The following is a 25,833-nucleotide window of genomic DNA, read 5'->3' on the forward strand; positions in this document are numbered from 1 at the left end:
CTTGTTAAGCTGGTGCCTGGAGCCGGCCCTGCTGTCCAGACAGTGTTAATTTGTATTGCAGAAGGCATACTGCACTGTAGGAAGCCATCCCAGTGTCTTCCACACCATCTTCAGGAATGCTGCCTTGTGAGAAATAATACTGTATTGTGGGATACCCGCATACTTCTTAGGGAATTGTAGGAATTTAGAGTTAAATGCTCACAATTCTCTCTGTTGACATATATACTTAGGTTTAAGCATTTGAACAGTCCCATTGAAGTTATGGGATTACTCATGTACTTAACGCCCAGCTTGTGCAGGATAGGAGCCTTTGTACTTTTGTATTTTTTCCAACATTTGCCTCATTGCCTTTTTCTGTAATTTTTAACAAAGTTGCAGACTTTTTCTAATTATCTTTTTTGTTTTTTTTTTAACTGATGCCTCCTTGGGTATTTTAAATATCCAAATAGAGATGTTGTGTCTGTATAAAATAAGTTTTGACTTCCTCATACTCTGTAGAACATGCAGACATACTGTTGAACTCCACCCTCTGCTATCACTAACTTCCTTGTCCTTCCTTCCCTCCATTTCCCTTGTACACTGGAGGCTGTCTCACCAGTCCAAAGAGGAATGAATGACACACACAAGTCTATTTCAGGCCCTTATCTCAGGGCACAATTTGTTGTTTAAACACAAAACTCAAAGAATTCCCCTGACCAACATAGACTAGCTCCCAGAGGCTTTTTCCTGACCAGCCTCCCACTCTATAGAACAATGCTCACAACTCTCCTTTCTGCTCACTATCTGCTCTTCAATCCCAGAAGGCAATTTTTTTGTGTTTGTCACATGCTGTCCATCATGTGACCCTTTTGCTCTCATTTCATTCATCTGGGGAGGTGAACTAAGCTTGACGCAGGTGCAGCTGAGTCCCAACTCCTCTAAAAGCCAGCTCACCCTGTGATATGCCCTATCTCCATACATATAATTTGTCTAAACTAGAACCAAATACAAATCCTACACTAATTAATTCTGCAAATGGTCACACTACTAGCAAATGAGCAGAATTACGTGCAAAAGCATATTCCAAAGTCTTTTGCAGTGGAAAAGCTGAAGATAAAATTCTGCTGAATTTAAGCCTTTATCTGAGAAATAGAAATGTATGTTTGAGACTTCAACTAAGATAATATTATAGTGGATGTGGAAATGTGTTTCTAATCAGATAAATTTGATTTAAAGCATATCCATTAAAGAAGCATCACTGCAAATAAAAAAGAGTTGGCAGTTCCTGGTTGTCATTAATTAAAAATGCAGTAACAGATAAAGAAAGTCCCTCTAATTATTGTGCCAACAGTATAGTAGCAGTCAATATTATTAAAATATTACAGCTAAGCATAAGAGGGCTATGGTTAACATATGGTTAATTGTGTTGTTTGTATATTAGCTATGCACAGAGTGAGTAAATTCCATAAGGAAGATGCACTTTGCATGTGTCTGTGACTGTTCCAACTGTGTGTGTCACAACATCCACCTCCCTTCCTCTTTCATAAGTACACGGGTACAAAATGAATAGGGCGAGCTGCAGAATATGCAGGGAATATGGCAAGCAAGTTGCTTTAAGATATAGCAGCAGGCTCCCTGTTTTATTACATGGCCTGGCATTTTGCAGAACAATTTTTTATCCTTTCTATTGCCTCACATAGCAGGAAAGAGAATTTTGAACAATGAAAAAAAATCATTAGGATTTATCCAACGTCTACATCACATAGCAGTGAGAGCAGTTTCACAATTCGTTTCTTTGATGAACTGAATATGAAAAGTAGGTATTCCCCTGCCCTTTTTATAGTATTGAGTGATGTAGCTCTCACTAAAGGAGACAGTGGCTAATATTTCATATCACTTTTCTTTCTTGAAATTATAACAATAAAAAAAGTGAGACAGAAAAGGCCTAATAACTAATCATTTGGCTGCCAGGGCAGATTGTTCTCTGGAGTCTTTTGTTCCCTAAAGTATATTTTCTATATAATAGAATTGCTGTTGAAGCTGAGAAATATTATGTAATTATAGACTTTAATCTATTGTTATAGTTTGAGCCCTTGGGTATTGTGTTAATGCTGAGATTTTCCTGGAGCTTTTTTTTTATGATTTTAGAAACAGTCTTTTCATCTGATTTCCACAGGGGAGCTTAATGACTGAGGGCCTGTGTGACGCTCTGTACCTTGGGGAAACACCCTACACCCCCATGTTCATCTTTATAAAACAATTGTGTGGTATCCAATGCAAAGTTTGTCATGTTGGGTGTCTTCGGAAGGCTCATGATGCACTGATCATAGTTGTTATAGTGATCTTATAGTAATTGTTACAAGTAATGTTATAGTAAGGTTATAGGTTATAATTTCATGTATGTAGTTATGAGGCTGAAAATGTATCTTCATGTCTTAAAATAAGCCCAGGTAAAAACTCTCCAAGAGCTGAGAGGCAATTCACACCTCATCAGGGCATGTATGGGACAAACCCAGCCCAGCCTCACAGGAACAAAGGACGCTGGCTTAGGCAGCAACAAAAGGGTTTGTTGGACTCTCGAGGGAGTCACCCCCCTTCCTTTAGTCAGTTTGGAACTGTGATGAGGTAATGCTCACCGGACTCTGAAGGGGGGGGGGAAGCCAAGAGGGAAGAAAGGACATGATAAAGGGGAGAGACATTTGACATGCTCTTCCTCTCTTCCAGCTACATCTACAGACACCACACCAAGTGACTGAAGCGCTGATCAAAGGGAAGAGCCTGGCTGAAGAGCAACCAGCCAGCCTGTGGTGAGAAGTATCTAAGTTTGTAAGGGCATTGAAAATGTTAAGATCAGCTTAGAATGCATTTTGCTTTTATTTCATTTGACTAAGTCGGACTTGTTATGCTTTGACTTATAATCACTTAAAATTTATCTTTGTAGTTAATAAATCTGTTTGTTTCTTCTACCTGAAGCAGTGCATTTGGTTTGAAGCATGTCAGAGACTCCCCTTGGGAGAACAAGCCTGGTACATATCAATTTTTTTGTTAAATTGACGAACTCATATAAGCTTGCCGCGTCCAGCGGGCATAACTGGACACTGCAAGATGGAAGTTCCTAGGGTTGTGTCTAGGACCGGAGATATTGGCTAGTGTCATTCGGTTGCACAATCCAAGGAGCAGCTTACATGCCAGAGGCCGTGCGTGAACAGCCCAGGAGTGGGGGTTCTCACAGCAGAGCAGGGTAAGGCTGGCTCCCAGAGTCAAGGATTGGAGTGACCTAGCAGATCACTAGTCCAGATAACACCAGAGGGGAATGATTCTGTGTCATTCCTATTTGGTATTGGGGGAAAAAATCTGTGTTTAATGTCAAACCAAAGGGAACTTACTTGTCAAATTGAAAGAGAGCATTGGACAAGTCCGAATTTCTGCAGCAAGGAAGTTGGTAGCAGTGCCGTATGACCATAGCAAGAAAAAAAAAAGAACCACAGAGACCTGAATTGCTTGTGCCTCAATCTAGCCATCATAAAGGATAAGTCGCTGGCCAAACTCCCACCATGTGAGGACACTTTTGAAGATTATGTCAAAACATCTTGGCAAACAAAGATTTGGATGTCTTCACACGTCGGTAAACAAGAGATTGGATCACCATTGCAAGATGGATGGGAAAATGTGGATGATGAATTACTTCCTGTATTCTTCTAGAGCCCAATGGCTTCGGAGCTTCTACAAGACCTTATTTGTGCCTATACCAGTAGGGGCTTGCTGCACAATCAACTATGTCTATAGTCTTCCCTGCACAGAACTATGTACATGCCAAGTTCAAGGCAATGAAGACTGTGGTAACCCATGCACTCTCAACAGAGATCATGATGATGATAATGATGTTAACTAAAAATGTCACCTGTCTTATTACTTTTCAATGATTCCTGTACAAATGTATTATTTGCTTGTTTTAGCCTTTAGATGGTTGTTGTAATGCTTTGACCTCACAAAGAAACCCAATTTTATGCCTTGAAATAATATATATCATCACCAGCGTAAAATAAATGACTGCAAATATTTCAGAGTGGTCATTTTAACCTGTTGAGAATGTCACACTTTACCCCCGTTTTTTCAGCAACTACTTGACAGCTCGTCATCAGGCCTCATGTGAAAGTAAGCAGAATAAGCTTCCAACGGTGTGTGTGTAGGCGGGAGGGTACAGTACGGCCACCAAAGGGGTGGTGTCACATGCCGCTGGCCCAGTAGCCCCCTCTCAGCCCCCGTCCTTCTCCAGCCTGTGAAGACGAGAGAGAGAGGGAGCAGGATGGAAGGAAGGAGAAGAGGAAGGCGAGGGAAGGTTCAAGCAGCAGCTGCAAGGGGAGAAGGACTCAGAGCAGGAGGGAGGCGGCTGGCCTTGGTGCCCTGCACCGCCCCCTCCCCGCTCCACCCCCGGCGGGGCGGGCCGGGCCGGCTGCGGCGCTGCGGAAGCGGAGGAGGAAGGCACAGGCAAGGGGTGTGGAGCGCCCCTGGCCGGTTCGGGGCTTATTCCGCGTCGGTCCCTGCGCGGGGGAGGCGGGGCGCGCAGAGGAGCCCGGCCCGCTGTAAACATCCTCCTGAGAGGCCGCCGCGGGGCTCCATGGAGACGCAGGGGAAGCCCCCGCCGCCCAGCAGCCAGCGCGGGCCGGTGCTGCACATCGTGGTGGTCGGGTTCCACCACAAGAAGGGCTGCCAGGTGAGGGGAGAGGCCCGGGCTCCCCTGCCCCCTCCCTCCGGCCTGCATTGCTTCCTCCTCCGCCCCCTTCCCCACAGCCTCCCTCCGTCGCCTTTCACCCTTTCCTCTCCCCCCCGCCCCGGCTTTCCCCTCTGTTCACCCCCTTCCGACAACATCTGCTTATCCCCCCGCCCCGCTGTCTTCAGTTCTTTATCTGCTCCCCTCCTCCCTCCATCCTTCTGCCCTTCCCTACGCACATCTTCCCTTCCCTTCACCCCCCACATCTAGCCCCGTCCACTTCTGGGCCCCTCTTCCTGTCTCTGTGCGTGTGTCTTTCAGCACCAGGATGAAAGATAAAAGTGTGCCTGCATTATTATTATTATTTTTTTTGGTAGGGGTCATTTGCTGTGTGTCTCACACTGCGTGGGGGAGACCATATAAATTGAGATTTGGAAGTTTCACTCATTTATTGAAAATCTTGGTTGACAAACACAGCAAAATCCTTTCATCACCAAAGAGACTTTTAATACTGTCCCTAGAACTAATTTGGGTGCCTGATTTGTCACCCTTCCTTCCTTGAGTAGTACTTACTTTGGTGAGCAGTCCCATAGAGTTTAGTGTGAGTACTTCTGTGAGGTTGGTACTCCCCAGCATGAATAAGGGTAATAAAATTGGGGCCCCAAAGGATGCATGGGATTTAACAGGTCTGTTAGCTCTGTGCATTTATTATTTGTTATTTTTCAGTTCCATGTACCATACTGGTTTCTTTCTCTTTCTCTCATGCACCCTCCTCTCCCCTCCCCCACGCCCAATCTTCAACTGTAGAAACTGGTTATGAAGATACATATGACATCTAGGTCCTAAGGTTCTGGGTTTTCTTGTTGGCCGCTCAGTGCTTTTTTGTCAGTGTGTATGCTTGAATATTTAAGAAAAAAAAAAAAGATATTCCAGTAGAAACCAATACAAAACTTGTGGGTGAGGCTGCATTTGCTCCGACTGGCCTCTGAGAAGAATTAGTCCTTAGAGAAGCAATGACTCAGTTTGCTTAGTTGGTAAATGTTGGCTATACCAAAGTTAATATTTATTCAGATGGATAAATGATTTTCTCTAATTTCAGACTTAAGGATTTCATTCTGAGGATAAAGTGATCTTAAAGAGAGTTGGCAGAATAGGATTTGACTATGCAGACAAAAATATTTTAAACTAAAATAGCTGTTTACAATAATAGATACTGATCAGGAATGGGTTATAGGGAATGGGAATGTCCCAAAAGGTAAAGAAAGAGATTTAAAAAAAGGTATTGGAACAGATGAGCATTTATAAATGCAGGACAGCTTAAAAAAATAAGAGTTGGATAAATTCTAGCTTACTCCACCTTCTGCCTCTGATAGCCCAATATGTCGCTGCAACATCACAGGCATAACAAAAGGATAAATAGTTCAGTGGCTTCAGAATATTAAGCTTGTATTAAATGTTAAGTATGTATATCCTTCTCCTCCACTATATTATGATTTTTTTTTTTTTACAGTTGTTTAATGTGGAATGTAAGGGGAAAGAGCATCATACTTTATACTCCTTGAATTCTCGTACTTCTCCCTGTACCTTTTTCAGAGCAATGATGCAGTGCAGGATTTTGGTCCAAACCTGTGTGGTTTTTTGGCCTGTTCATACAGTTCCTGTGCCACAAAGCAATGACTGTTCATCTTTTGCACCTTATTGTTCCATTGTTTAACTAAAAGAGCTTTTTTATCATGGTATTTAAATTTCTAAGGTGTGTATGATCGCTGGAGTCTGGAATGTCTCTTGTAGATTCTTTTGGGTATCAAAAGGGAGAATCCTAAATGGAGTGTTCAGAGTTGCTTCTCCTGTCCTCTCCCTGTCAAAACAGCCAGTGCTATGTCCAGATTTGCAATCCAGCAATTGGCAGACATTACTACATTGCATAACAGTGTTAAATGGCCTAATGCTGAATTACCGTTGCCCTTTAATGTACATTTGTTTATTGATTTTTAAAGTGAAGTTAGGTTGGTGACATTAGTTTAGATATATCTCATCTCAACTCTTGAAATCCTGGACAACCTCTCTCATCTCTACTCCCAATAAAAAACTCTTAAATAGTACTGTCTTTTGTTTGTTACCTAAACAGTCATCAAATTAGGCTGCATATCTTTATCTTCAGTGAGAGGCATAGTTAGACTATTTCTACTGAGTAAAGGTTTCCAAAGCTCAGTCAGTAGTTATAGTAAGCATTTTTTCAGTTATATTGTGAACTCTTGTTATGTCAGTGAAAGTTATTAATGATTTTTCTTAACACAAACAGTTCTAAGTATCATTCTTTTTGTCCTTTTTTTTTTTTTTTTTTTTTTTCCCCTCCTTCTCATTTTCTCACATGTTCACACTCTTTACAGGTTGCACTTTACCCTCAAGGTGATAACTGTTCTGTAGGCAATTTATTTTTTACAGCATATTTGGGTGGGAAATGAATTTTGTATTTCTGAAGTGTTGCAGCTTGACACATAGAGTATTCCCTCATCCATTTATCTACAGGACTGATTCAGCATGGACAATGGCATTGCAAGGTTCCCTACTCCATCAGTTTATGTCCATGCTGTCTTGGAAGGATCATTTCTAAAAATGAGAGTACTGTATAGTTCAGTCTCTGTGCCTATACTGTCTTTGGCCTCTGCTGAGACTGTCAACAAGGATACCAATTGTGATGGTGTGTTCTATGATGTGGACTATTATTATCTGAGGATTGGTCTGAAGCCACCAGCTCATTTCATTAAGGCACCAAAGACACACTGTTAATATTTTGGGATATGTTCTGACACCACACAGTATGGTAGGTAGAAAACAAAACAAAAAAAGAAGAACCCATAGAACTTCTCCTCTGATCTTACTAACAATGGCTGAAGCTTAAAAGCATTCATCTAGCACAAACATTACTAATCAATAGATGTTTTGGATGACCCAAATATATTTTAATCAAATCAAATATTTTGAACATTTTTGATTACTATAGGCCTGATTTAATGGGGCTATTCACATGAGTAAATTTACTCTCAGGTATGTGTTTCCAGGATCAGTTGCTATAACAATAATTAGATTCTTTTTGGGCTTGCAATATTTATCAGACACCGGCTAGACAGTGGCTGTTATGGAAGATGGACACTGATTGGGTGTTAGCAGAAAAGCCAGCACATATTGCCCCCAGCTGCTTAGAGGGAATGGAGCTTGGAGTCACATGTACTTTTGTCTTCTGTCTTCTGTTTCCCTTTCACTCTGCTAATGGAACCCTGCTCACTGGAGAAACTTTTCAAGTACTGTGATCTGTGAGGTTCTTTTATATTTTTTTCAGAAAATTCATATGAAATTGAATCTCTTTGCAAATCATCTTGGCATTATATTGAAACACATTGGCACCTCTTCAGTCTAAAGTAATCTCTTTTTGGTAGAAATTAAAATCTGTAATGCAAAACTGCTGCTTGTGGAGATGTACACTATATATATATATATATATATATATAGTGTAACACTTGACATATATATTGTGGATTCTTTGTGTATGATTATTAATAGATAGCAAAAGTAATGGGACCTTTATGTGCTCTGAGGGTGCTCTGGGGGTAGACATTTTAATTAGATTTGAATTGCTCTGTATAGATATCTTTTGGTTACCTGAAGTGTCTGTCTACTCCTGTTGCCCTTGTTCAGGAAAAGGAAGGTAAATATAGGAAAAGTTAAGCTATATATAATAGAAGTTTAATTTATGTTAAAGATAATGCTGTAAATATTTTTTTCTGGGTGTATTTTATTTTTTTCTAAAATTTTGTATGGAACCACGACTAGTTGTACGTAAAAATGATTTATTTGGTGATCGTATAACAAACTTCAGAGCATCAGCCTATTTAAGATGATTTTATAGTGTGAGGTTAATTTGTAATTTTTGCAATGCTCTTGTCTAAGCTGATTCATCTTGTGTTTTCTTCTGGGTAAAGCAGGCTTATATAACATGAGACAAATATTTACAACACATGAAATAGAGTGTTTGCTGAAGAACTAGAGAAAGCTGACAGTTACATTTTCTGGGTAATTGTGCAAATTTCAGAATTGCCACTGACCATTGAGATGGACTTGCAGTGTGTAGAAGCAGCATGAAATCAAGAATCCTGATTTCAAGAACAGATCATGGGGATCTCTCAGGCTAGTAGAGTTTAAGCCTGTTGAGGAGCCGTATGTTCAGTTTCTCTGTAGCAGGAGGCATCCAAGTATACTGCTGGTTTAGCATCCATTATTGACATTGATGAAATATTCAGAAAGAGCTGCTTACCATACCTCTTCACCACAAAGAAGATGTCGGTATGATAATGACTTCTTAGAATGGGAAGAAGACACTATCTTGGAGACTAGATCCCTCTGGTATTTGATATGTTCTGCAGCAATACATTAAGAAAGGTGATAATCTATTTGAATACTGTACTATGATAGATTTCTATGCAGCACTTACAGGGTGAGTCTACACAGCGAGCAGCATTGAGTCTCAGGGCCCGGATCATCAACAAACTCAGGCTTGCATGGCTTAGGCTACAGCTGTGTAGCGTACACCCCTCCCTTTGCTTCAGAGCCCAAGCTCCAGCCTGAGCCCAAAGGGCTACACAGCTATTTTTAGTGCCTTAGTGCAAGCCTGAGTCTGTCAACCCAGGCTCTGAGACTTGCTGCCACTTGCTGTGTAGATGCATTTGTTGTGATAAATTATATGGAATGTCACTTTCCGGATAAAAAATAAAATAGCAAATATCATCCATCAAGTTATGAAACTTGCCGAAAGTCCCCGGTGGCATTAATTTCATCAAAATAGGTTTTTTTTACTATGAATAAAATTACTTAGAATATTTAATAACATCTAATGGGTTGTTTTAAAAATATTTAAAACCATTATCTTTAGTGCCTGTCTGGTCAGCCACAGAGCAGTAAGGCAGGAGAATGGATAGGAGGGAGCAGCCGCTTCCTCTTCAGCTGTGTTTCTGCCTCAGACTCCGTATAGTCAGGCCTGGTCTACACTAACCCCCCCACTTCGGACTAAGGTACGCAAATTCAGCGACGTTAATAACGTAGCTGAATTCGAAGTACCTTAGTCCGAAATTACTGCGGTCCAGACGCGGCAGGAAGGCTCCCCCGTCGATGCTGCGTACTCCGCTCGCCGAGCTGGAGTACCAGCGTCGACGGCGAGCACTTCCGGGATCGATCCGGGGCACTTCTGGGATCGATTTATCGCGTCTTAACCAGACGCGATAAATCGAACTCAGAACATCGATTGCTTACATCCGGACCCGGATGTAAGTGTAGACGTACCCTCAGAAAGACCAGCAGCACTTCCAAGATACAGCTTTATAAACTGTGCAGGCCTGATTCACTGCTATTCTGCACCTTGTGTAGTAGTCTGTGCCAATATGGAGTGGATGTAAAATGTTACCATTCTGATTCGGTAGCATTTTACACCTACTTTGCACTGGTGTAAATGACTACACAAGGTGCAGGACAGCCGTGAATCAGGCCTTGTGACCCTTTGTCTGAATCAGATAATCAAAACTGACTCCCCATAATTGCACAGTAAAGCACTAGTTATAAATATGATTGCTCCTGCTCTTCCTTGCCTTCTGCACAGTACAGGTTTTAACTTGGCAGCTCTCAGGGTTCCACTGAGACTGGTTTAGTTTTTTATTACCACTACCTACCCACATACAAAAAAAGCCGAGCATGGGAAAAATTACAAATATTAAGGAACAAAATCAACCCCAAACCCATAAATCATGGAATCTGTGGTAGTAAGCCTGGCTTTTTGGCATGGCTTACATATAATGTGTGTAGTTTTAGGTGAATGTGTAATACATTTCTCTTTCCAGTACTTTTAAAATGAACCCCATCTCATTCTGTGTTCCACTTTCCTTATTGGCAAAAGCCTCCTTTATCTGATTAGTCAAAAGCGTAATTGGAAGAGATGAATTTCAGTTGATATTCCAAAATAGATGTAAAATATTTTGTCCCTTCAGAATTAAATTTTGAAGCCACTTGGTTAGATAACCTCATAGTTGTGGCCAGGGAAGAATTAATATTTTGCTAGTTTGCTGCTTTTTAAAACTCATCCCTTGATTACTCAAAACTAATACCAACAACACTTTCCCTTCTTTGTCGGCTGTGAAAATGTACCAATATATCTTACCCATTTTATTTTTAAAATAAATAACATGGCTTGAGTATTAAGAGTCAGGAAGAAAAATCATTTTACTAGTGAGATAAGAGGGAACGTTTTGAGCATGTATTCTCTCACCCTCAGATATATGTGTGCCTGGTATATTCATGTTTTTAGAGTACAGGAAAGTTGAAAGGAGAAAAGATGTTAAACAGGTTCTATTAATTCAAAAATGTCTCGTGCCATATCAAATCCAAAAGCCTTAAGATCAATAATAGAAAGGACCAACATGAAAAGATTTGGCTCAAAAGCATATTTCATTGTTGTTTTCCTACTGTCTCCTCAATTTTCTCAGCTCCAGCCCATAGTGGGGTAAATGTGTAGTAGACCTGATCTATGGAATATCTTCAGTACTGTATTTTTCATGTAGACATGGAGGAGGCTGCTTTCAAAGTATTAGGTTCTTGATCCCCTTAAAAATTAAAAATTATGGTGAAAATGTTGGCTTTTATCAATTTATTAAACTTGGAGTAACCGAAGGAAAATATTGATTGAAATATTTCAGTTGTGAGAGAAGTCCTCAACATAAAACCAGTTGCTGGTTCTTCAGAAATGAAAATCATGGCAGTACACCAAGCCAGGACAGCTCAAATGTAATAGAAGTACCTGCAGGAGAACTGTGTGTTTATATGGAATATCTGCAGGTGGCTTGCTCTCTTAGCACTTCTACAGGCATCTCACTTAATTCAAATTGGCTTGTTTATGTTTTGTTGTCCAGCTAGTTTCAGGGTACTTTAGAAAGGCTTGGATTGCTAGAGCTGTTTCTTATATACATTAGTACTTTTCATCTTTCAAAAGTAGATAATCTTTTGTAGTAGGTAGTACTGAATTTCACAGTCTTGTAGAGAAACTGACATGAGCGAAAACAAGTTATTCCTGGTTTTGGTTTTCTCTGCCACAAAGGTATTGCTCAGAACAATAAAATATTTTCTCTCCATTAAAACTGTGTTAGCTCAGGAACATGATTTGCTTTTAAAAATGTTAATTATGTTATACAAGTACCGAGTAGCCTACTAAACTCTTATTTCTCTTTAAGATTTTGTTAGATATTTCTCTTAGGAAAATTATAGACACAAATCATGTGATGAAAATGCTGGCTTTGGGGAGAAAGCATCCTCTTGTGGCTAAGGCACAAGACTGGGAGTCAGGAGAATTTTGTTCTATTCCCAGCTCAGCTACTTCCTGTGTGACCTGGGGCAAGTTATTTGAGATCTGTTCCTTAAAGTTTCATTATCTGCAAAATGGGGATGATAGCTTAAAGTAATTTATTGGTAAAGTGTTTTGAGTTCCTCAGAAGGAAGCTGCTATTATAATGCAAAGTGGTGGTGGTATTTTAAAGAATAAGGAAAATATTGACTTTTCACCTTGACCTCTCCACAGAGCTTAAGAAACAGTTTCTCTACCTGAAACTTATGTGGGGATTGAAGGGATAGAATTCACTGCAGACCCACGTGCAGATTGTTGAGCAAATACACAGTCCCTTTACCAGTTTCGCCTCTGATCTGGAGTAGGAAATCTGATCACTCGTATGTTATAAATTGGGTTTAGTGGCCACTAAATCTGTGTAATTCAGACACAGTGACCATGTCACCAACTGACCTCAAATCTCTCTTCCCACTTGTTTATGAAGAGCTGGAATGAAGCCCAGTTCTGGTACACTCAGTATCCAGGATCCCATGTGCACTCATTCTGCAATCTGCCCACACCCTAGTATGATGGGTGAATATTGCCTAGAATGCACAGCTCCAAAGCATTCTTTCTGCTCATTTAAACGTACCCATCTCTAGTGGTGATGAAAAAGCAAGTTGGATAATGGGATATTACTTTTTATGTCTTGGACTGATTGTGCGTCCAGTTACTGTTGTTTACTCCAGATCCTTAATTTGTAAAACAGCAGTAACTGTTGCTACACATTCCTATGCAGAATGAGTTTGCTGAATACATGTAATAGTGGACCACTTCAGTGCAAAAATGCCTATTCTTTTTAGAGGGGCAAAAGATTGTGTTCTGAGAGATCTTCCAAAACATGTATTTAACAAGTATCATAACCATTGAATGTGAATGTTTGTTTTTCCCAAAAGTACAGTAATGAAAAAACAACATAGCTTACATGTCAGGGAGGCAGTATGATTTTGTTTTCCCCCCGAGAATGAGTTCACAATATAAGTTGCCTGTGTGTTACATTACAGGTACAGTGTGGGTTCCAGGAATGAAACCACTGATACTGTCTTCCTTACCTTAGACTTAGTTTCTTCTGTTTTGCTGGCACATCAGCAGTCCGGTTTCTCCATTGATTACAGTCACTTTGTAGTTGTGATACTTCTTCCCAGATGATGCCAGCATATTCAATATCCCCTCTCACTGTCTTCTGGCAGTTCTTCCTTGGACTTCCTTGTTTTCTCTTTCTTTTCTTGCATATCCAATTTAATGCTTGCTTAACCTGTCTCTCATCTTCCGTATGGCATGCCTGTTCCAACTGCCTGAGCCATCTTTCTTTGATATATTCTAACTTATCCTGCTTTGTCAGTTCCCTTAGTCTTGCATTTGTTATTTTGTCTTTCCATTAAATGTGTAGAATCTTCCTCAGCCATCTGTGGTGGGCATCCTCCAATCTCTCTTTTTTAACCACTGTTATTGGCCAAGTCTCTGCAATCTCATGGTATAATCTGACCTTTAATTTGGTGTGGAGACCTCTTTTTCACCAGATGTTGTTCCACCTTCCAAAAGTCGTGTTTGCTTTTCCTAATCTCATATATATCTTTTTCACGGCCACCTTCAAATGTCATCACATTCCCCTCTTCTATCCGTTCACTTTCTTTTCCATCCACAGATGCTTTTGTGTCACAGTTCAGGGCAATTCTGCCTGTATTCCCCTCCATGGTCCAGCAAGGCACCCACGCTGAAGCTTCCAGCTCTCCAGCCATCACCTCTCTTGGTCAGAGACATGCATTTCTCTCCCTCCTGATTGGGGTTTTTCCAAGCTGCACAGTTCCCTGTTTACACTATGAATTCCCTAGCAGACTACATAAGCAGCCCTGCTCTGCTTTTCTCCTCAGAAGCTATAAACAGCATAATGACTCTCAGTTGAGTTACCACATAGTTCTTAGCTTCATTCTAAGCAAGACCATTTATTTTTAAAGTGAAGAGAACATCTTAAAAATAAAAGAAACTACACGCATTAATAAGTTGAGGAGACAGGGGGAGTGGTCTTTGCTAAAGTGCTCTGGTTGGTGTCAGTTCTTCGATCCCTTCCCTAAAGATTGGGGTCCTCCTTGTTTGCTTTACTACAACAAAGGCCTTGAGTCACTTTAAACTCAGGTTATTTATTCAAAAATCCTTTCTTTGTTTGCTGGTCTCTAGAGAATCCAGTTTGAACCAGTAAATGCAGGTCTGTCCAGCTGCTAGTGCCTCTCAGGATGTGTTAGGACCTGAGTGAATTTGCCAAATTACCACTATTCTTTGTTCCTGGAGGACTGTTGCCCCCCTCCCTCATGAAATTATATACAGTGCCTAGACCACAGTGAAACATACATTAATACGGTAAGATTTAACTTAATTCAATCTGGTTTGTCCAGGATATTGCAGGAAATTGCCATATATGTCACAGTTTGCATCTGTTGTCCAGTTTCCTACTTTTATAATCTTGGTTTTCTCTGCATCAACTTAAAATTTTTTGATGCTTCCTGTTCTACCTCTGATGTAAGGGCAATCATTATGTTCCACGTCGTACTTAGTAAAACAATGTCGTTGATAAAGTCAAGGTTGTGTAACTCATCCGCTAACCCATTTTGCACTATCCTTGATGCCTTTTATTGCCCCTTCATCACCCAGCCTATTGTTAATGGAGAGAGGATTGGTGATAACACACATCCTTGTCTAACCCCAGTAGCAAACCCAGATCTGTATCATTCTTACTGTGCATTTACTTCCATCATATAAACTTGTTATTCTCTGGTATCCCATAGCTTCTAGCAATATTCCTCAATTAAACACTTTCTTAAAGTTGATGAAGTTGATTAAGATGGATCTTTGCCAAGTAGTAGCTTTTTCAATGATCTGTCGAAGAGTGAATATCTGTTCACAGTATGATCTGTCTAGAGGGAACCCAGCCTGTTCTTCTTTTAATATTTCATCCACTGCATTCTTCGTTCTATTCAGCATAATGGTAGCCAGTACTTTGCCTAGGATTGATAGCAGTATAATACTACTTCAGTTTGGGCACAGAGTAAGATCGCCCTTTTTTGGTAATGCCACTATGATACCATCTTTCCAGTGCTGTGGCACTTGTTCTTTCACCTATATTTAGTGTATAATTTAGGAACATTGGAAAGTTAAAGTATTCTTCCCTCTAAGATGCAATAACGCACACTGAATTAAACATGTAACTTTTTTTTTCAAAAAAAACCCCACCCGTATGAAACATAGGTAATCCTTGAAAAGAGTTATTTTTTAATTGAACATGTTTTCTTACACCTTAGAGGGAAGAATACTTTAACTTTACAGTGTTCCCAAATTATGTATTCTCTCATTCTATAATTGAGAAATACTCATTCATGCATGTAGCAAAAGAAAGCCTAGTGTATTGTATTTAGGTACAGAACATCAGTGATGTGAAATTGGCCTGAGCAATCAGTGCCTGGCCTATTTTCCACTTACCTAAAGAAAGCATGTGGAAAAATATCCTGAAATTGTACCGTGTTTCCCCGAAAATAAGACAGTGTCTTATATTAATTTTTGCTCCCAAAGATGCGCTAGGTCTTATTTTCAGGGGAGGTCTTATTTTTCCTGGAGCTTCGGGGCCTTATATTCCGGGGTGGCCTTATTATCGGGGAGGTCTTATTTTCGGGGGATGTCTTATATTACAGCGAGAGGCAAAACTGGAAGTAGGTCTTATTTTCGGGGGATGTCTTATTTTCGGGGAAACAGGGTATGCTTGCCTTTCAACGAGTTACTTTTACAAGCAGGTTAAAACATAGGAGACAGCTAAGAAGCAAAAAAGGTTATGGTCTATTCTTTTTATACCTAGTTCAAAATATTTAAGCTTTCACCTCGTGCCCTATGACTCTGCTGTGCAATTGCAATCTGGTAGGGTGGGTCTTCTCTCCAGAGTCCTAGGTTGTGGCACCCCTTTCCGGAGGTATGCTGGAGTCACCCTCTGGCTGCTTGTGGGGTTGATTTATTCTTGACCTATTTGCATTTTTGGTGGGAGTAAGGGGAGACATTTCTATTATGTGATTTTTTTGCTTTTGCTAACCTTTCGCCCCCCCCCCCCCAAACCTCCCCCCAGTGGAGAATTGATACGTTTTGTTGGTTGGCACATGCCTTACAAAGGGTTTCCCTGCGTGCTAAATTTGTTTGTCATTGTCTAACAGTGTCCTTGAGCTGGATGGCTTTTCTTTCACCTCTTTTAATGTTTTATATGTATTTGTTGTGTAGCAGTTAGATGTTCTACAGTAGACACCTGTATTGATTTAAATACAATCCTGTTGTTTCAGGAACAATTAAAACAAAAATATCTGGTTAAGACACTGGACTGGGCATCAGCAGGTTGGGTTTTTGTTCCTAGTTCTGCAGTTGGCTTGCTTTGTGACCCTGGACACATCACTTACTTCTAGGGTAAATCCACACTACCCGTCGGATCGGCGGGTAGCGATTGATCTATCGGGGATCAATTTATCGCGTGTAGTGTAGACGTGATAAATCGATCCCCAATCGCTCTCCCGTCGACTGCTGAGTGCAAGAGGCGGAAGCAAAGTCGACGGGGGAGCCGCGGCCGTCAATCCAGCGCCGCAAGGACGCCAAGTAAGTAATCTTAATTCGATCTAAGATCCGTCGTCTTCAGCTACTCTATTCTCGTAGCTGAAGTTGCGTATCTTAGATTGATCCCCCCCCTCCTCCTCCTAGTGTAGACCAGGCCCTATTGGGGAACAGAGAGTAGTAATCCTTATCTGCCCCATTGGAGTATTGCAATTATAAAATCATTAATCTGTGTGAGGCACTGAAATCCTACAGCGATGAGTGCCATAGAACACGCTATGAATTGCTGTGTGTTAGCCAAACTATGTTTTTCTTATGTTGTACAGTTTTTAATTTTGTAAGAAGCATTTAATTTTTGTATCTGAAAGGACTACTCTCAATGGCCTTTTTAGAGCAAGTGAAGAATTTTAAACACAGAGCAGAATATTGAAGTGTGTGTGTGTGTGTGTGTGTGTGTGTGTGTGTATGTATGTATGTAGTATATTTAATACTCACTGTTTCTTTAATGTTGTACACAGTACCACAAGGTCCATTTTCTTTATCACTTATGGTAGTTAGACACATAGAGGGGAGATTATTTCCCTTAATTAGCATTTTATGTACACATGTTTAAAATGTTCTTCAAGTTTTCCTTTTTAATAGAACAATGTTACTGCAGTTTTTTCTTTGAAATCCCATATTAGCCGCAAACGATTACCAGATATTACTTTGTACAACTCCATACTTGATCTTTTTCCTCTTTTAACATATTTTAACATCTGAACTATGAGAAGACTACTAAATAGTCCTTTACAGTTCTATATCACCTGTCAACTTCAGTTTAAAATTTGAACTGAATATGCATTAAAATTAATTTTTACTGGTCTGTCAGTTCTTTGTATGGGTAGCCGATGCACACAGAATTCAGCATTGTTGCAGGTATTTAAATGGCATTGTGTACCAGTAATTTTTGACCTTCTCTCATGAATAGATGATCAGTAAAAGAGGTAATCTTAACAACATTTTGGATGAAAGCGCTATAGAAGTGCAAAGATTTCAAAGTGCTTTGCAAACATTAATTCAGCCTACAACACCTCTGTAAGATAGATATGCATATGAATGGAACTCAGTGGGAATTGAATTACTGTATGACATTAATTTACATATAGGTGAGCATTTCTTTATAAACGCTCACTCATATTTTAATGATACTTAAAAAAAAAACCCAAACAAGGACTAAACCTCAGTAATGGAAAGGAGCCATGTCTAATGGTTAGAGCCATGGGTCTAGGAGTCAGAATACCTGGAATCTGATTAGGACTCAGCCAACGACTATGTGTTACTTGTGTTTTGTTACTGTTGTATGAATGTTAGGGGCTGTGAGGCTGATTTAAATATTGTAAAGGACTTTGACGTTCTTGTATGTAAGCATAAAATGGTATTGTTTGCACTAAAGTACTGGAGACTTGCTCTGTGAGAAGGTGACCTTACCTAGAGTGTCATCTTTTGGCAGGCTGAAGCATGAGAGATGGGCCTGCCTCAGTTTTCTTCCTTCAAAATCTCCAGTAACTCCACAACAGCTCGCTTCCCTAAATAATACCATCCTTGGGCTGGTTTATTACCAAAACATAGTTTAGGTAATCCATAACAAAAGCTCCAAACATAGTCTGTTTCTCTAACCTCAGTACAAAGGGTTCTTAAAATTCCATGACATGATGCTCCCACAAACCACATTCTGGCATCTTCTGTCACACCTGGGCTCTTCTTCGGTCCTCTCCTATCCTTTTTCCAGGACAGCTACCTGAGCTCTTCCAGCTGGAGTGGAATACCACTCTTTCCAGCAGGAATCCCCACAGCGTGTCTGCTGGGTGTTTATCCTCACCAGGGGAGCATCTCTCATTACTCCTGTTCCATTAGCCTTTTCCAGCTTGGAAGCCAGCAGGTAAGTCCCTTTGCTGCTGTTTTGCCTTCAGCCCTCTGGCACTGGTTCTCCTGCTTGGGGAGGTTGACAGAATAAACCCCTGTATTCACACTCTACACACTACTGTAATAATGTTTGTACAAAATTATATTTAGTGAGGTATCATTTGAAAACTCATAATTTGCAGGTCATTATTGTCCTGGGGAAATGCATGTGGCAACATTGTAATGTGAAGTTATAAAATTTCCCTGTATGATGTTATTAATGCATGTTCCAAACCCCACAGCCCTGCCCAGGCAGGAGTCAAGTCTGTCCTAAAGAAAGGAAGGAATGTGTGCTTACCTTAATTTGCATTTAAGCAGTAAACAGAGTCATCAAGCAGAGGGGGAAAACAAAGGAGGTGAAAAAAATTAGCAGGAAACATCCTTCCACATGGACATTTTGTCTCTGGACTCTCAGCTGGAAATGTTTTTCAAGAGGGGGACTGAAACTATAAAAGGGAGGGACAAGCACCCCAGGAAACCCCCCCAATCACATTCACTTCACCTGAAAAACCTGAAAAGACAAAGGAAGCAACAGTTGGACTCTGGGACCGGCGTCCTGACATAAAGAGTTTAGTCAGTAAGACTGCTGAAAATGTGGTGAGAAATGTTGCTTGAATCTGCTATAGTTTGTTAGGTACTGTATTAATAAACATCTTATCTTTATTTTTCTTGTAACCGTTCCTGTCTTTTTATGCCTTATTACTTGTACTCACTTAAAGTCTATCTCTTTGTAGTTAATAAACTTGTTTTATTTTTTTATCTAATCCAGTGTGTTCAGGTTGAAGTGCCTGTGTAACTCCATTTGGGATAACAAGTTGTTTGCATATTATTCCCTTAAGGGAATAACAGATTTAACATATTTGCACTGTACAGTCCTGGGCAGTACAGGACATAAGTTTCTGGGGGAAAATCTGATACTGGGAGTGGGCTGTGGTCATCCTGGTAATCTTTAAAACTGGTAAGAGCCAAGGTATGGCTGGCTGGCTGCAGCACACACAGACATAGCTGGAAATGACTTACATGCTGGAGGCTGTTTGTGAGCAGTATAGGTTGGAGGCTACAGCAGCAAGGCATTGTAAAGGGCACCCCAGGTTACAGGGCAGGGGTGACACGGCTACTCATTGGTCTGGATGGTAACCTGGTATGACATAGGGAGGTCAGCTGGCAAACCCCCTTGCTGCTCTTCTGCCTTCTGCTTTCCCATAGGAACCACATACTGTCTCCTAGCTCTGGCAGCTCTCACCTTCCAACCTCACTCCCAGGCAGCTCTCGCATGCCCATTTCCTGACTCAGGCAACTCTGAGTCACCCGCTCTTTCACTTTCTAGGACCCAGCTGCCCTCTTTTAAATCCAGTTGGGGTCAACTGATGAGTCACGGGTGCACTGTTAAAAGGCCAGTGTCACCCTGTGACTTTCTTTCCTCATTTTATTAGTTGGCTTCAGATTCTTCAATATTGGTTCTGTCAATTTCTTTGCTTTAAAAAGTTTTCAATGATTATCCTTTCTTGGATTTCATTGCCAAACAGCATCTCTAGTTGGCATGTAATTATATAATTTCAGTTTGGGATGATATTCTGACACAAGATGACCAACTGGTGCTAACGTGTTACTTGCTCTTCCAAAACTTAAATGTATATGATGCCTGATTAAAAGGTGTTTGTTGGTTTGGTTACTGCTGATGAAAGGTACCAGGTCGGCAGTTTGAGAAACTAAGCCACAGGACAGGTACAGCTTATGCAGTAGCAGTGAATGATTCCGCCCCCCCCCCCCAGCCCCACTAATGTGTTCTCCTGGAGAGATGACCTTTGGGGTGAGAAGATACCTATCTCCATGCCTCTGTGATGGACAAATTAAAATCAATCATAGTGCAGTTTTGGTGAGGTGGAAACCTATCAACTAGGAACTGACTGAGACCACCAAACATCCTTCACCTGAGACCCTGAAGTCTAGGTGACTATTAATCTGGGCTGGATTCAAATCAGTGACTTAGAGAAGAAAATAAGATATTTTTGAGCTTGCTTCTCTCTCTGTCCCTTCCCTCTTCTCTCTCCCCATTTTTTTTTAAATGTCTAGTCTGCACCTTAGATATTTACCAAATCTGCATATTGTGTTTGGAGCCTATATGAATGAACATGGTAGGAGGAGGGCATAAGGAGCATTGCCCCAGTTCTTGTGTCCTCCACGCAGTGCTCAGGAAGTAACTTCTGCAAAGTGGATGTGGCAGGTTGAGTGTAGGGCCACAGCTTCCCCTGTTTGTATGAGCCAGCATAGCTGGCCAGGGGCAGGTAGGTGCGGGAGAAAGCATTGGACAGAAGCTGCATTCCCTGGAGCACCAGGAGATGTGCCTGCCGAGGGGCACAGTACTGCTTGGAATTCTCACTGGGGCATTTTCTGTGGACTACAATCAAGACCTTGGTGTTCCACTCTGGGATATGGTGTTCAAATCCCAATCCCCTACTTTGGGATTGCTACAGAGACTGCACATTCATCCTCTAAGGGCTAGTCTACACTACCCGCCCGGATCGGCAGGTAGAAATCGATCTCTCAGGGATCGATTTATCGCATCTCATCTAGATGGATAAATGGATCCCCGAATCGACGCGCTTACTCCCACCTCGTCAGGAGGAGTAAGCGCCGTCGACGGGGGAGCTGCGGCAGTTGATTTGCCGCCGTCCTCACAGCGGGGTATGTCGAATAGGATACGCCAAATTCAGCTACGCTATTCGTGTAGCTGAATTTGCGTATCTTAAATCGACCCCCCCGCCCCAGTGTAGACCTAGTTTGCAAGACAGCCTTGTAACATCCTTCCCCTCCCAAGCTAAATGTGACTTTCTGGAAAGGCAGCCTTTCTTGGCTGGTAAGAAAGTCACTGGTCTGACTAGTCTTTAAGGAGTAGTGTGCAGGGAAAGGATCCTGAAGGACTCTTCCATTTAATTTACTTTTTTTTAACTAGTACTCTTTATGAAAGCAAAATGTTTGAGTAACTGTAATTGAGAAATAGCAAAGAATATCCAAAACACTTAGTGAGAACATTTCTGAAGTCAAATATGAAGGTTTTGTTTGTAGGGTTTGGGGTTGGGAGTTTAAGAATATTTTAATTTAATTTATTTACACTAGCAACAGTATCTGAATGTTATGTTAATATAGGAAGTCAGATTTTTGAGGCAGACTCTAATGGACAAGTTGTAAATATCTATAGCAGGACAAATGGTGTCATTGTAACATATCTAAGTAGCTGTCCTATTTATAGTTTTGGTGGTGCAGGGTGGGGCATGATGATAAAAGGTATCCAGAGAAGATTATCAGCTGCTTTTAAAGTCTGAAAGGGAAACCAAAAGGAGTCTAAAGGGAGCGCAAAGTCAAATTTATTATCTATTAAAATGAAGGGAAAACTTTAATTTGACATTGTCTATATGTACCTGTCTAATAGAGTTAATGATATTTGTGATGTAGGTGTGTCATTGTTTTGTCTGTCAACTGTTTGAAGTTGTAAACGTTGATTCTGTGGTTTGTTTGCCAATACAATGGGAGGGAAATGTTAAAATAAAGCAAGAATTGTGCCCAAAGTGTTTATAGACACTAATGCTACCTGGGGCTTGTTTTTTCACTCTATTACATATAACAATTTCAGCAAGTGCTTCCGATTAATCCTTTAGGGGGTCTGGTTTTTCTTGATTCTACTACACGAGGACTAGCATATCAAGAAGAAAAAAGAATTTCCTTTAAAATTTCTGATTACAACAAAGTTTAGAACTGCTGCCTTGCATTCTGACTTGGACTGATCTACAATGGGATGGTCCCTCTAAACAGGAATAAAATGAGTCTTTTGCGCAGAGCTTCATTTCTTGACTTGAACTGTTTATCCTAGCTGTTGAGGCAGGGGGGAAAATTCAAAAGAACTTTTCCCAAAATAGAATAGGTTCACTTCATACAAATTAGAGTGATGGAACTTTGAGTGACTTGCAAAACCTTCTTGCTATATAATTTATAAAATGAAACTGTAGTTCTAAGTGTTAATTAGAGATTCAGGATGAAAGCTAGACCCATTGAAGTCAATGGCAAACTCCCATTGATTTCAGTGGGCCCAAGATTTCTCCCTCTATATTCTGAGGTGGGATTTTCAAAAATGCCTAAGGGTGCATCCCCAACAGGAAGAAAGGTGTTTTACAAAACAGTTGTAATATATGCATAGAAGGTATTTGCCTCATTATCTCTTTTTGTTGTTGTTGCTCCTCATGATTAACTGGCTTTATGAAAATTCTTTAATCTTCAGTTTCCTTGATTATCAGTGAATTAGTAATTGACATATGTTGTCAATTACTAATTCATTTATAAATAAGGAAATTGAGAATGGGGTTTGTATAATATGCACTTAGGCTTGTACAAAATCAATTAAATACAAATTATGGAGTTAAATACAGATTGTGCTCCCATCCACACGGTCCAGTCATCAACTTAACAACTCTCTGTCCAGAAAATGTCTTGGAGAACAGATACGTCATAATTTGTAAAATCTATCTGTGCTTTAAAATAGATTAAATATACAAAAAAGACCATTTCATTTTTATAGCTGTTTTTTGTTCTGAGTGTAGCTTTTTACTGAAGTCTTATCATTTCATTCTATACAAAATTACACACACATTGTTAAAAGAAGATTATTAAGGTTGCAAAGTCAAGCACTCAACACTTTAGGAAATTCATAATTCGGCCCCCTTGTGCATATGCAATATGATACAGTCTTTAATTACTTACTATTTGTTCCACAGACCCCTGCCTCATTCAATGCATAGGATGGAGGATGCTCACTTAATATCCTCATTGTTCAGTGTGTGGCCACACGCCTTATTTACTACTGCACATTGTTCAGACCCTGCTCTGAAGACAGAATTATTAATTTCCTCATGGGCTTGTCTGTGGTGCTCCTCACAATAGTACCTGCGTGCTTCATAAACATACATTAATTGAGCTTCACAAAACCCCTGTGAGAATAGGTGGTATTATCCCCATTTTACAGATGACAGAACTGAGGCATAGAAAGCTTCCACTAATTTTGGGTGTCCAGTCTGAGACTCCTATGAACTGATTTTTCAGACCAGTTAGCATTATTTTCGTGTTCAAAGCACAGCTCCTATTGACTTGAGTTGTGGCTGTGAGTGCTCAGCACTTTAGCAAATCAGACCCCAGGATATCAAGCTGGACACTCAGCAAATGAGGAACACACAATCTGTGGCCATCTGTGAAAAGTTAGGTGTAAGTGACTTGCCTAATGTCACATAGGAGTTCTGTGGCAGAAGTAGGAATAGAAGCCAATTTTTCTGGGGCAGCATTCAACTATGAGACCATCCTTTCTGTTCCTGCAGTTCCTAGACTCATTCACTACACACCCTCCGCCTTCTGTAACAAATGAGGCAGGGATCCTACATGCACCAGCCTCCTTTACTACAGAACCCTCATTTATCCCCAGAGCAGGTCCATCCAGGACACTGAATGAGGCATGGGTCCCTGTGATCATGTAACTAAAGACTGTCACAATCTGCCACATCTGGGAACTGAATTAAGGGGTGTCACGGAGAGCATAGGCTCCCGGCTCTTAGTTCTGGTGCCCGTTCCCAGACCAAACCTGAGCAGCTGCGAAACTGCCTGTTCCCAGACCAAAACTGAGCAGCCGTTACATGGGGAAAAAACCCTTATGCCCCCATAGCCCTGAGCTGGAGCCTACTCAGTCTTTCTGTGGGAATGGCACATGCGGAGTCTGGTCACATATGGACACTATGAAAGGCTTGAGAATGCTCAGCATGGCCAGATTCTTTAGAGATCTAAGAAATTTCTCCTGAGCATGTGCAAACTGCAATTTTTCATGGGTTTACAATTTAGCCAAATTTGGGCAGATTTTCATGGGGATGGCAAAATGTACTTCCCTGGCACAAAAACCAACTCCCTTCTCCAAAGCATAAAAGAGCTAGAGAAAAGATCACCAGATCAAAGAAAATACTTTTTTTTAAACCTTTGTATTTTTCCTTAGCCTTATTCTTGGAAATGGCTGAAATTTTCTACCCCCTTCCTCCTCCCCCTCCCCCCCCAAAACCAAATTATATACACACACACACACCTCAGGCAGACATCTGGCATGAAAAATTCCAGCCCAAATAGATATATTTTGGCAAGCTGAATATAAGTAACTGAAAATAGAGTCTCATATTGCGAAGTGTTGGGCAATCTTATTAATGGGCCGTGCTACCAGCCTTGTGTACAGTTAAACGACTAAAAATATTTTTTTAAATTATAATTGATATGTACATGGATTTTAAACTTCTGTTATGTAATTGTTAGATGGCGCTAAAGTCAAAATATCAAATAACATAGATATTAAGGTGTGTCTTTAGATATTTAATAATCACTATGTACACATTAAGTTCTTTTGCATACAAATACCAATTTGAAATTTTACTCCAGTGACACATAGGCACCCAAAAAGTCTCTAATACATCACAGGTAGAATTTTAGACAGTCCATCTTTGTTTTTAAATTATCCATTTGTCCAGTTTTCTCTTTCTCTCCTTTTTATTTTGTCAGTAGTGTTTGAGGTTATTCCATTGTATAATTTACAAACAAACAATATAGTTTTAAAGTTCTTCAGTTTGTTTTGAAATTAATAAGTCCACCACTTATAAGCTAGCAGAGACTTCCATATCCTTACTATAGTATATTCCTTGTGACGAACAACGCTGTACAAACATTTGTGTATTAAAATTTATTTTTTGCATTTTCTATTTCAAAGGTTATATTGTGAAGGCGAATGACCATACTCCTCATTCTAGTAATATTTTTGTTAACAGTTACTATTTGCAGCCAGGATGTCTGAATTTTGGAACAGAATCAAATTATACATTCTAAATCCGTTTCTCCATTGTAACTGCTCCAGCACTCTTTATGATGCTGTAATTTCATGGTCTATAACGTGGAAGGTATATAATAGAATATGAGTTTTTACTGACAATCTATCAAATCGCAGACAATTGCTACTTCGTGGATACATTGTCTCATTCTATTATTCCTCTTTCATTTGGAAGCCAAATGCTTCTCCCGTTTATCTCGATTGCTGAGTTTGAACAAAACAAGCAATCTTTTATATATTTTCAGTGGAAAGGAATTTTAAATAGAATCCTGGAATACAATTGTCTTTAAATGAGTTGTTTTCTGTTATGTCTTT

At 40.3% G+C, this 25,833-nt stretch overlaps 1 protein-coding gene across 1 annotated transcript in view; it reads left to right on the forward strand.

The window, feature by feature from the left end:
• Positions 1-4,531: 4,531 nt before the first annotated feature.
• Positions 4,532-25,833, forward strand: part of LOC113409526 (late secretory pathway protein AVL9 homolog) — a 67,873-nt gene continuing 46,571 nt past the window's right edge. Inside the window, 1 exon segment of the mRNA XM_026663548.1 lies at positions 4,532-4,693. Coding sequence (XP_026519333.1) covers positions 4,598-4,693 — 96 coding nt within the window. The 5' untranslated portion in view covers positions 4,532-4,597.

The sequence above is a fragment of the Terrapene carolina genome, unplaced genomic scaffold, assembly GCF_002925995.2.
Source record: "Terrapene carolina triunguis isolate 2854851 unplaced genomic scaffold, T_m_triunguis-2.0 Scaffold33723, whole genome shotgun sequence".
Lineage (NCBI taxonomy): Eukaryota > Metazoa > Chordata > Testudines > Emydidae > Terrapene > Terrapene triunguis.